At 40.9% G+C, this 11,207-nt stretch overlaps 2 protein-coding genes across 3 annotated transcripts; one reads left to right on the top strand and one right to left on the bottom strand.

Annotated features, from left to right (window-relative positions):
- Window positions 1-3,679: 3,679 nt before the first annotated feature.
- Window positions 3,680-7,652, bottom strand: eaf1 (ELL associated factor 1). The gene is made up of 6 exons (XM_070912385.1): window positions 7,550-7,652; window positions 6,363-6,457; window positions 5,757-5,893; window positions 5,174-5,346; window positions 4,857-5,075; window positions 3,680-3,908 (listed from the first exon to the last, which is right to left on the bottom strand). Exons 1-6 carry the CDS (start codon window positions 7,650-7,652, stop codon window positions 3,859-3,861), a joined length of 777 nt encoding a protein of 258 aa, XP_070768486.1. The 3' UTR covers window positions 3,680-3,858.
- Window positions 7,653-8,252: 600 nt separating this feature from the next.
- Window positions 8,253-11,167, top strand: mettl6 (methyltransferase 6, methylcytidine). 2 transcript variants are annotated; one of them, XM_070912408.1, is made up of 5 exons: window positions 8,253-8,584; window positions 9,117-9,251; window positions 9,655-9,825; window positions 10,111-10,252; window positions 10,368-11,167. In XM_070912408.1, the coding sequence occupies exons 1-5, from the start codon at window positions 8,276-8,278 to the stop codon at window positions 10,550-10,552; spliced, it is 942 nt and encodes a 313-aa protein (XP_070768509.1). In that variant the 5' UTR covers window positions 8,253-8,275; the 3' UTR covers window positions 10,553-11,167. The 2 variants fall into 2 exon arrangements, with proteins under 2 accessions (XP_070768509.1, XP_070768510.1); XM_070912409.1 differs by lacking the exon at window positions 9,117-9,251.
- The last annotated feature ends 40 nt before the right edge of the window (window positions 11,168-11,207 follow it).

Here is an 11,207-nt window from a genome sequence, read left to right as displayed (position 1 = left end):
TTTTCTCTACTTTTGCTTGTTTCTTGTGAAATACTGTTTTTACCCTTTCAGGCCTCTAAAAAGGATTCAAATGAAACACCTGAGAGTCACAAAGTCACTCTGCGATTGAACAGCTCACAACCAATAGACACGCAACCTCTGACGAGCGGCTGCAATGAAATACAGCTTCATATTAAGTGTTAAAGGCTTCAACTTTTTAAAGCTGTCTCTTTACTGAATGGAAGACTATTGGTGTGAAATCGCTGTGCAAACATTGAGTCTTTCTTCAACTTGCTCATCATCGTCTTCACTATTAACTGACCAAACAGCTCAGGCCATGTGGTATTGATACTGCCGCGTAGTCACGTTGATTAGCGATGCTGTGGCGGCTACGTCCACCGTAGCTTCACAGTAACCTCTTAATGCACAACTATAAAATCCCCCTTCAGACAAAAGTAATCAGATTTATCAGCACTCAATCATAAAAAGACCCAATTCTCACAATGAAGAGGGAAAACATCCATTTTAAATACATCTGCACACTTTTAATACACTTCAAATACAAACATATTTCACATAAACGCAGCACTAAAACAAAAACATGACAACTAAAGCACCAAATACAACAAACTCCATCCAACAACGCAAGTGTGTGTGTGTGTGTGTGTGAAGAAAACCGAGTAGCACAAGCCGACCATGGTTCATTTCCACAGTCTCCTGGTACTTTGTGTCACGAAGCAGGACTTTTAAAACTGTTCTGGTTTTGAGAACTGAGTGGCAGCTCAGTAACTGTCTGCAGGCATCTTATAACTCACAATCATCTCCGCTCTGCTCTGTGAGCTCAAAGACGAACCTTCTGAGAAACACAGCGATGATATAAAACACCAACACCAACATTTACATCTTGTATGACAGCAGATTGTTTTAGCAATACACGACAATGTTCCCCAAACTGAATGTGACGAGTGATTGAAGGGTTTCGCTTCAAAATGCTACACAACCATTCAAGTTTTTAAAAAGCTATCAGGGTCATTAGAACATATCTAAAAATGTGCATGACATGCTCCAAACTTTAACTACATCATGAAAAACAGATGGCAGAAACTTTTGGATTGAAGCTGACAATGACAGATGTTTTGTACTGTATGTTTGAAACACAGGTGTTTTCTCTCCATGTGGCTGAAGAGCCCACTGCTCAGGTGAAGGCTGGGAATCACACGTATTATAATGTACCAGTAGCTGAAGTTTGTCCCCCCCCTTAATGGGTGCAACAGGAGAGTAAGACAGATGTCAATCAAGCGCAATTATGATCAATTGTCTAAGTTATTATTGAATTAAAACTCTTCTCTCATATCTTATATACATATATATATATATATGTGTAAAGTTTTAAATGATAGTTAATTGAACATCTTTGGGTTTTAGACTGTCGGACATTTGAATATGTCAACTTGTGAGGGCCGTTTTAGTATTTTCTGACATGTTTTAGAAGAAAGGTTAATCGATTAATTAGGAAAATAATCAGTCAATTATTGTTGGTTTCAGCCTTACATTCTGTACACTTCCGAAGTGTGAAGACGCGGCCTGATAACAGTTGGTAAAATAAGTGAAAACACCTGTGAGGGCAATGACAATAAACTAAAGATCTCTTAGTTGATCAGGACTCAAACAACAGATTCGTTGTCTAATTAATAAGGAGGGAACATCCCTTTAAATTGGACCGTTTTGTAATTCCCAAAACGTTTGGTCATGACTCAGTAAGTCATTTGCAGTGAAACTCTGTGTTTCTGACTGTGGGTTGTTGTGTTGCATTAATAGCGATATACTGTACATCCAAATGATATTCACTGGCATCAGTGGCTCCTGCAGATAAGGGGAACCATCACTGACTTCACTGCTCAGAATGAAGACATTTACAAACTGACTGCGAACGTTCCTGCTCTCAGTTCGACTCTTTGGCATTTTCAGAAAATGACACATTCACCTTTATTTCCAAACTGAAATGCTGTAAGGCATGGAATGGTACAAATTCCCTGTTTGAAAACAATGACACGACAACTTGAAACGAATAGTGGTCATTTTGAACAGAATAATAGGAAACTAAGGCTCTGTTTTTCCCTTTTCAGACTTTTTTTTTTTAATGCATATGTGAAATTGTGTCTTTGCCATTAGTGATACACATGCCACAAGTCTACACCCTACTTCTAGCTTTGATTAACTTAACTGATTAATGACTGTGGAGGGTTTAACATCATCAGTAAAACTACTACAATACTGTCACTGGTTATACTGCGTCAGTGGGATCTATTGTGACAAAAGGATGAGAAGGAAGGAAGTAATGACGGCCTGACCATCAGACCAAACACAACACGAGGAGACACCTACACACAGCTGAGAAAAAGCATTTGTTGAAGCAAACGACCTACTTACTGACGCCGCCTCTGTTTGATGCAGGGCATGTAGTGTACACGGCTGCCTACGCTGAAACTGACAGTAACAGCCAACTTTGCAGCTCGGCTGATTTTAGCTTATTGTTTTTTATTCTCCAGACTGTGTGTTTGAGTTTCTCAGGCTCCAATCAAAAGGAGTGAATACTAGACTTACATTCAACTGTTTGCTAACACGTTAGCAACACGATCAGCTGATACATATAATCAGGTCTGTGTGTTTGTGAGTTAGTTGTGAGTCTTTTCTGCCCCCTAGTGGTAAATAAATCACTAAATGCAGCTTTAAACATCTGCAACTTGGCTCCAAATCCAAATCAAATGTTCTATAAGGTTATGTTACTAAACGAGTATCTTGAACCCAAAGTGAAATCATTACAGAACAGCAACCTGAAAGTTAATTTAGGTTAATTCCTCCATAGCTAGATAAACTAGACTGTTTAAAGAAAAGACTGGCCAAATTCTATATTTTTCTTACCGATGAAATCCCATGAAAAGACTTAAACCAACAATGAATTTATCCTTATCCAATATTTAGTATTGTGTGTGTGAGTATATCTGAAGCCTGATGTATCTTATTCCTCTGTGCATAGAGCTCCATTGTTGTCCAAAAACGATTAAAAAACCCCATCAATGTTACCCTGTACATGTTCCTTCATTACCATGAACACACACACTGTCGGTTATTTGAGGCCAACAGGCTGGGGAAGTATTGAGAGTCGGGCTGGACGAGAGTCGGTTTTGGTCCTTTCATGGGATTTGATGACAATAACAAAAATATAGAACAACACCCGGCTTATCCTTTGATGGTGGTCATCTGACACCAGCTTCACATTAGTCACAACCTTTATCAATTTCTAATGAATACGAGTGAGATGGATTTCTAAAATAATCTGTTTATCTCAACACACTAGATAAGCAGATGACATGGATGTGTTTTTTTCTTTGATTTGCTGCTCAGGCGCAGGCTGCACGATATCTGTGCCCTACTTTTAGAGAGGCTTCCCACAACCTCTCTTTGATAAACGACCAGACGAGGTGAGAGATATTTCAAGACAATCTCTCCCTCGTCTTACCATAAAGACAAAACCCAAAAAAACAGATGATACAAATAGATAAAACTAGCTGCTCTAAGTACAGAAAATATGTATGTGCACTCTAATATATAATCTTCCAAACCTCTCAAGTAAAAGTTTCTTTTTCTAAAGTTTCGCTATACAAAACAAAATATACATCTAATAAAAATACACTCTTAAAGTTCCAGGCTGGCCAGCTTTAAAGATATACTAAAATAAAATAAAAAAATACAGTCAAACCAAGATATACAGCTGGGATCAGCTATCACAGCAAAGGAACAAGTGAACCAGGCAGAAAGGAGGAGTGTGGAGAGAGAGAGAGAGAGAGAGAGAGAGAGAGACACTGACCAGCAGAGAGATCAGTCGTCGTCGCTGTCGCTGCCCGACTCGCTGAGCTGAAGGTCGTTTCCTGTGAAGACCAGAAGACAAACGGGTCAAACTGTGTTCACTGAAGAGTTTCCTGCTGTGCTGACGAGTCCCGAGCTGGGCAACAATTACACCATTAATAGATCATTATTGAATTAGGATGATACAAATATATGGTGTTATCGTTTTACACAATTCTGTTGTCCAAATGTATGATTATAAGAAAACCGTGATTAAAAACGCACTAAATTAGTCATTTACACATGTGATGACATGACCAAAGTAATAACATATCATTAACCCTTTGAATTAGCCATATAGTGACTGTGTTTATGAATGGATCGATATGAATGGAGTGTCAGTGTTCCAGGGATATAAGCACAGTGTTGATAGGTTCAGTGTTCATTCTGAGCCTCAGTATTGATTGTGTAACAGGGAAAAGCTAAAGTTCATGGATTTTGTCTCTCCTATCGTTTTTCTTATTTCTATTTGGGGTAAACATTTCCTCAGTTTCAGTACTACTGTTCCCATCATGTTTTAGGTAATGCAAACAGGAAGTACACTGTTGCCATGGAATCAAATTGAGCCCTTTTTGGCCTGTATTTTTATAATTTATATCATACGTTTACAGTAATGCTGCATTAGCTATTAGCAGCTCCGGTCTGAGCCATAAGCACGAATACACAGACAACAATCACCGGATTACTTCTGATGCTGAACAAACCATCTTAGTTGAACTTATTAGGAGCGTCTTTCTTGATTTCTAAGTGGACATGTGGACATTTTATTGCCGTTGGAAATTGGAAACACTGCTATCACTGTAAACACTAAAAGAAATCAAACAATAATCAGTCCATCCACGTCCTGTCTTTCCTGCCTCTCGCCCAGTCCCTGCTGGGTTCAGCTCCAGCCTCCTGCTGCCCTGAACAGAGCAGCAGCACAGCAAACGAACCCATGCATGAATTCCACAGCATAGCCCAGAGATACTCACGGAGTGTGTTCATGAGCTGGTTGTTGCCCTGCTGCCGGTCGGCTCCTCCGTTGGCCATGGGGTGGCGGTTGGGGGAGGTCTGGCTGAGCGGTCGGGGGGCGTCGTGCTCGCCGTCACTGCTGCTGCTGTCGTCGCCGCTCCCAGAGGCGCTGGCTGAGTCGGAGGAGCTGCTGCCGCTGCTGCTCATCTGCTCGATCACCTCCACCTCCGCCCGCAGCTCTGCCAACAGCAGGGGGGCAGCAAGGAGTCAGCACGGAGTCAGCAGGGTTAACACTCCATCCATTTGTTAAACACATCATGTGGCTGGACCTCCTTACCTCTCTTGATGTCATCGAGCTGAGGCTCTGGGGAGGGATTATCCTTAGAAGGAGATGGGGAGGTCTTGACCCCAGCCCCAGGCTTGGTGGGGGCCCGAAACTGAGAGCTGGGCTGGCTGGACCGAACCGACTGCTGCTCGATCCGGGCCTGGATCTTACTGCTGCCCTCCGCCCTGAAACCAGACGATGCATCTGCTATTAGTCCTTCTTGATCTGTCTGGATCTGAACTGCAGGAATATCCTCTTGGGGGAGATACTGAAAGTTGAATTTCAATGATTATCTGTCCCCCAAAATAAAAGATGATGTGATGATGGTGTAGTAATAATCAATGTCCAACAGGTGGAGCCAAAGATATCAGACAACAATTCTGAAGCGTCAAAGGATCGCATGCCTAGTTTTACTGCCTAATGCACAGAGAATACTAAACGGTTGTAATGTATATATACCATTTGTGTTTTGCTTTCACTGAATAAAATCTTTTTTTGTGAGACAAAATAAAAAAAGGTTTCCAATATCTATGCTTAGTTATGTTATGCTAAATGTTGTCATTGGTCTGAATTTCTCAGCCCTTTGACCTCTCACCGGGTTTTCTTGACTTGGATGCTGCTGCTCAGCTTCTCCAGTACGAATTCCCCGGTGTCGTGGTTGATGATGAGCACACAGTCCTTCTGGTACGGCCGCTTGTTTCCTTTGAATACCGTCATGGGAGGCGTGGAGCCCTGGAGGGACAACAATAATATCAATATGTATCGTCTATGTTTGCTTTAGCACCTTATAGTACAACTGAAATGTTTGTTTATCAGAGGGATTCATTATATGTGAACCAGGAAGTGTCCTGATTGACTTCACACTTCAACTAACCTGCAGGTTCCTCCACCTCTTATTTTCATTGAGGAATTCTACCAAATCAGCTCAGATGAAACAAGATGGCACCACAGACGGCTGCCTCGGTTCTACTAATTTTGTCTGCTTATCTTTGTTTAGATGCACGTTTATATGTGTATTGTACTTTACAACATGGAGATAAATTCACAAAACTACGAAGTTCACATAATCCTTTTTAAACATTTACATTTGCTCATTGTTGAGGGGGGATTTTCTGACAACATACAGTAGCTTGCTATACTTTTCAACTCTTTGTATTCTTCTTTACAAGAAGCAGAGGAGAACAACAGACTTCGGTCTTACCGGAATGTGAGGTAACGTTATGGTAACTTCATCTCCTTTCCCAACTTGTAACTCTCCCTCACAGCTTGTGTCGATAGATGCTGGTTTGAAATCATCTGAAAAGGAAAGACAATGGGTAAATCGTAAGGACAAAATTCACAAGTGCTCTGCACAGCAGTATTACTGGGTCGGGTGCTGATCAAATACAGATGTAGATATCTGAAAGTTTAAAAATCTGATAATGATGTATCTGCCAATAATAATATTTATTTTTGTTTTTACATAAACAAACTTTTTTGACATTTTACAGTTGACAAATAAACTCTGACGAACAAACGTATGTGATAGCAACACTATTTCTAAATCACCTCAAACATATTGACTTTTCTGTGGTGCAATTTGATTTTCAGCCACCATATCTGCCAACAGCCATTAAACTATCATAAGCTAATATTGGCGCCGCAGTGCAATGTGACTGTAGTTCTGTTTCACTGCTCAATATTGTATATGGAGCTTGTGATTGTGTGATTTTCACACCTATGACTTGTTTTTCTAATTGACGAGAAAGCCTGATGAAGCGTACACAAAACTCTTCTACTTCCAATGTTTCACTAAACACTGTTAAGTTTTAACTTGGCCCAGAGCTGAGGTTTTTTGCGTGCAGCAAATTTCTTTCTAAATTTTGTCCTCACAAAAATGGGATAAAACTAACTCACAAATTTATTTATAGTGCATGATTTTCTACTTTCTGTGTCAAACTAAGTTAGTCCATATTCATGCATCTTTCAATATATAACCACAGTATCCAAGTGCACGTCCAGCGAAATTCAACTTTGAAACAGGCAGAAATGGCATAAAAATGTGTGCTTAATCTGCAATAATGTCAGCAGCACTTTCTTCTCCTTCTAATAAGTTATCATATTAAAATGATATAGATAGTAATAATATTATTACTTGTCTATAAACTGAGAGTTGTCTGATAGCAGAAGATATTCCAGTGGATGCTGTAATGTTGACGCAGTGGGTGTAACGATCTGTTTCTATGCAAATGACTTAATTTACTTAACGTTATCCACATAACTGGTGTGGTTGTGTAAGAGACACAGCCTCCCGTCCACGTCAGCTAACTAATCCCACACAGCAGTTACTTCAACACTTTCGTGGCAAACTTTTATTTGACACACAACGCGTTTTTTTTTCACACTCACATCTGATAGTGTGAAAGGAAGATTTTGGCCTCTTCTCAAAGCTTTCTCCGAGCTTCAAAACATGCTCCTCTTTGTCCAGCAGCGGATTCGTACTCCCGTTCATGTCTCGGTTTCTTTTAAAATTAATTCACATTTATTTAAAATACTCCAAAGAGCCAAGCTGTATCTGGCAACTTCAGGGAAGACTGGAATAAGAAGCCAACTGTAAGACAAAGTTAGCCTACTGTAGCTAACCTTTAGCAAAACATCCCTTTCGTCACTCGGTCACTCCTCTTCCGCTTTTGGTCCGGCTATCAAATGTCACCGAAAACAGGTTACGTTAGCTTCTTCTTTGATTAAACTTACATATATTACATAAAATATAAAAGCTGTTAACTAATTAATTACACATAAAACTAGATGATTACGTATGCTAATATACACTGTATTTCTATTCAGTGGGTATAGAGCAATGATAATATTTACGTCACACGGAAAGAAGCGGAATCAAATTGTAAATGCTACACGGAAGAATTTAAGTAACGGACAAGATGTCAAATATGGAAATATGCAACCAGGCGCAAGACTTTTTAAAACCTTAAGTTAGTTTTAACATTATTTATCATGTAAATAACTAAAGCTTCCGCAAAGCGTGTTGAAATGTTTGCTTTCGCATAAATTAACGAATAGTAACGTTCCTGAAAGAAACTGGGAGGCAGCAAAACCTGTCTGCTTCCTAACAGCATCATGTCGAAAAATGAAAGTTTCCCTAGTGATATTAATATAACACCCACTGAAGAAGAAGTGGGGCCAAAAGACGAAATGTCTCCATGTGTCCCCCGACAGACCAAAACCTCCACCGCCAGAGTTTTAACTGAGGAGGAGCTGGACAGACTCGGCTGTGAGCGGGCTCTGGTGTCCGACTTCAAACAGATGAAGTTGGAGAAAGAAGCTCAGAAAAACTGGGACTTGTTTTACAAAAGAAACACGACGAATTTCTTCAAAGACAGACACTGGACCACCAGAGAATTTGAAGAGCTCAAGGCATGCAGAGAGGTGAGGACAAGAGCGCACCAGGGGGTCACTGCCGACATTAGCCTACACCCGAAGACACCACACTTTAACCCCACTGCACTGCTTCTTGTGGGTTGAAATTGCCCCAACACACATGTTTTTTTTCTCGCCAAACATAATTTAAAAAGATTCTGTTTTTACGAGACTTTGCTTATCTGCAAAATTACAAGCTTGACAGAACATAAAAAGAGTCTTTTTGAAATCGTCCGGGTCTCCAGATCATTTTGGCATATAGATAATCTATCATTCAACAATGTAGTGTCCAGCTTCCACCTAATACTGTGAGGTTTGGGGAAGAAAGCTGTGTGAATAAAGGGCGATCTAGTTAATGCATTCTAAACTTGCTCCTTTCAACACAGTTGACGAAAAGGTTTTCCACAAGGGACACTGAAAAAATTGAATCAAAGTTTCAGTATTTCCTTCTGGAGATTCTCCCATCATCTGGAGCTGTGCAGGGTTAGACGTGAGTAAAGGGATAAACTGATGTTCTGTCTTTGTCCTGCCTGGTTTGCAGTTTGAGTCCCAGAGGCTGGTGCTGCTGGAGGCCGGCTGCGGTGTGGGAAACTGCGTCTTCCCTCTGCTGGAGGATGACCTCAACATCTTTGTTTATGCCTGTGACTTCTCACCACGAGCTGTTGAATTTGTCAAAGTAAGTGTGAATCATATTTTTCAGTTTTAACTTTTGTATGTCAGCAGAGCTCCAGGCTCTTTTCTAGCGACACACAACTTTACATTCACTCAGAACGACACATGGAGCAGTGAGCGGACCGTTACGTTCCTGAAGGGCTCCGTCAGGAAATTTACAGGAAGACATTTTATCACTGGCAATTAGTCACAGGCCTTCTCCAACCTCTAGGTTTTCTCTCCTTCTTTAAAAAGCTATGGCTGTGCCGTTGCAGTGGATCTGTTAAGTAGTCCATAACAGTAGACGACTGGTTGTACAGGACAGATTTCAAGTAAAAGCAAAATATGAAGCGGATCAGCAAATCTCTTCCCAATAATGATGCAATAATAATACAAATAAAACCACTTCATCTGCCTTCTGTTGACAGCAAAACCCTCTGTACTGCCCTCAGCGCTGCTGTGCCTTCCAGTGTGATTTAACTAAAGATGATCTGAGGGAAAATGTGCCTGAGGGCAGCGTGGACGTCGTCACTCTCATCTTTGTCCTGTCGGCCGTCCACCCTGACAAGATGAAGCTGGCTTTGCAGAACATCAGCAGGGTGAGAGCAGAGACAGCCAGGTGGAAAACTCAGTGCGGAGTTCCTTAAAAGTTTAATTTGATTGTCTGCGAGTTTTCTTCTCCTTACAATACACAATAATGTATGTTTATGCCTAATATACGCATTACATATACGCATTTGAAATACATTGTTTTAAACATGGCTGCTAGAGTTCAAGGCAGCAACTTACAAGCATGTGTCTTGTGGCAACTCCCCATCTTGCTATTGTTAGCCCTAATACAAACTGGTTCAAATGGTGTAATATAACATACATGTGGCTTTAAGGTGCTGAAGCCCAGAGGCATCGTCCTGTTCAGGGACTACGGCCTGCATGACCACGCCATGCTGCGATTTAAAGCCGGCAGCAAGCTGGGGGAGAACTTCTACGTCCGGCAAGACGGCACCAGGTCCTACTTCTTCTCTAAAGGTCAGCAGCTTTCAGGAAAGTCCTTTTGTATTTGTTTGTGGCACTGAGACAGTTTGGGGGATAGATATTTTTTAACCTACTTTACCTAATACCTTCTCTTTTCGTCTGCTCTCAGAGTTGCTGGCTGAGCTGTTTGCAGACACGGGCCTCCAACCCGTTGCTAACGATTACGTCCTGAGAGAGACGGTCAACAAAAAGGAGGGGCTTTGTGTTCCCAGGGTGTTCCTGCAGAGCAAATTCACTAAGCCGGCCAGTGACAGAGGACCTGATGTCACTCGGCCTGCGTCTGTCACCTCGTAAATCTCCAGAGGTGCAGAGAAAGAGACTGAAATGTCCGCTTGACATTGGATGGCTAAGAAGTGATTATATTCCTTGGGGGAATTGGTAGCCTAAACGTTACAGAAGGGGGCTTGTAGCCTACACACTGCTGCTTTTGAATCTTAGGTTCAAGTCAGTTTAAACTCCATTTCATTGCCTTCATCAGACTTTGATCACCATGAGAAGTTTCCTGGTTTCTCTGTGAGCCTTCAAACTTTTTTCTCCTGTGAACAAACACCGCCTCCACTATCGTTTCTCTACCCCTCGTTCCCCCTGATATTAAGTTAATTTGACCATTTTTGGATGTGGTGAATTAATTTTAATGCTTTTCACAATCTTTGTCTACATCTACATTGAAATGAAAACGGTGTTCGACTACATCATGTCATTTCACATTTTGTCTAAAAGTGTTACATCCTGATTGTGGTCCAATTTTAGAATAATTTCTGCTGTAAACCACAGAGGTCGATAATAATCATACATGTGCATCAATATAAACTTGTTTTCAAGTGTTATAAAATCATCATCAGATCTCCTGCAGATCTGATCTCCTGCTGGTCTTCTTCCTTGACGAACTTTAAAATAAAACAAATTACAAATGTGCACGTTGTGCTTTTTTTATAGATAATTATTTTTG

The sequence above is a fragment of the Enoplosus armatus genome, chromosome 9, assembly GCF_043641665.1.
Source record: "Enoplosus armatus isolate fEnoArm2 chromosome 9, fEnoArm2.hap1, whole genome shotgun sequence".
Taxonomy (NCBI): domain Eukaryota; kingdom Metazoa; phylum Chordata; class Actinopteri; order Centrarchiformes; family Enoplosidae; genus Enoplosus; species Enoplosus armatus.
This window is presented reverse-complemented; position numbering and strand designations above follow the sequence as displayed.

Excerpts from the sequence above, each read along its gene's own strand:
- eaf1 (XM_070912385.1), bottom strand. The coding sequence starts at position 7,652 with ATGAACGGGAGTACGAATCCGCTGCTGGACAAAGAGGAGCATGTTTTG. Across the intron at positions 6,458-7,549 it reads TTCCTTTCACACTATCAGAT|ATGATTTCAAACCAGCATCT; the intron begins GTGAGTGTGAAA and ends TTTCCTTTTCAG. Across the intron at positions 3,909-4,856 it reads CCAGCTCATGAACACACTCC|GAAACGACCTTCAGCTCAGC; the intron begins GTGAGTATCTCT and ends TGGTCTTCACAG.
- mettl6 (XM_070912408.1), top strand. The coding sequence starts at position 8,276 with ATGTCGAAAAATGAAAGTTTCCCTAGTGATATTAATATAACACCCACT. Across the intron at positions 8,585-9,116 it reads AGCTCAAGGCATGCAGAGAG|TTTGAGTCCCAGAGGCTGGT; the intron begins GTGAGGACAAGA and ends CCTGGTTTGCAG. Across the intron at positions 9,252-9,654 it reads GAGCTGTTGAATTTGTCAAA|CAAAACCCTCTGTACTGCCC; the intron begins GTAAGTGTGAAT and ends TTCTGTTGACAG.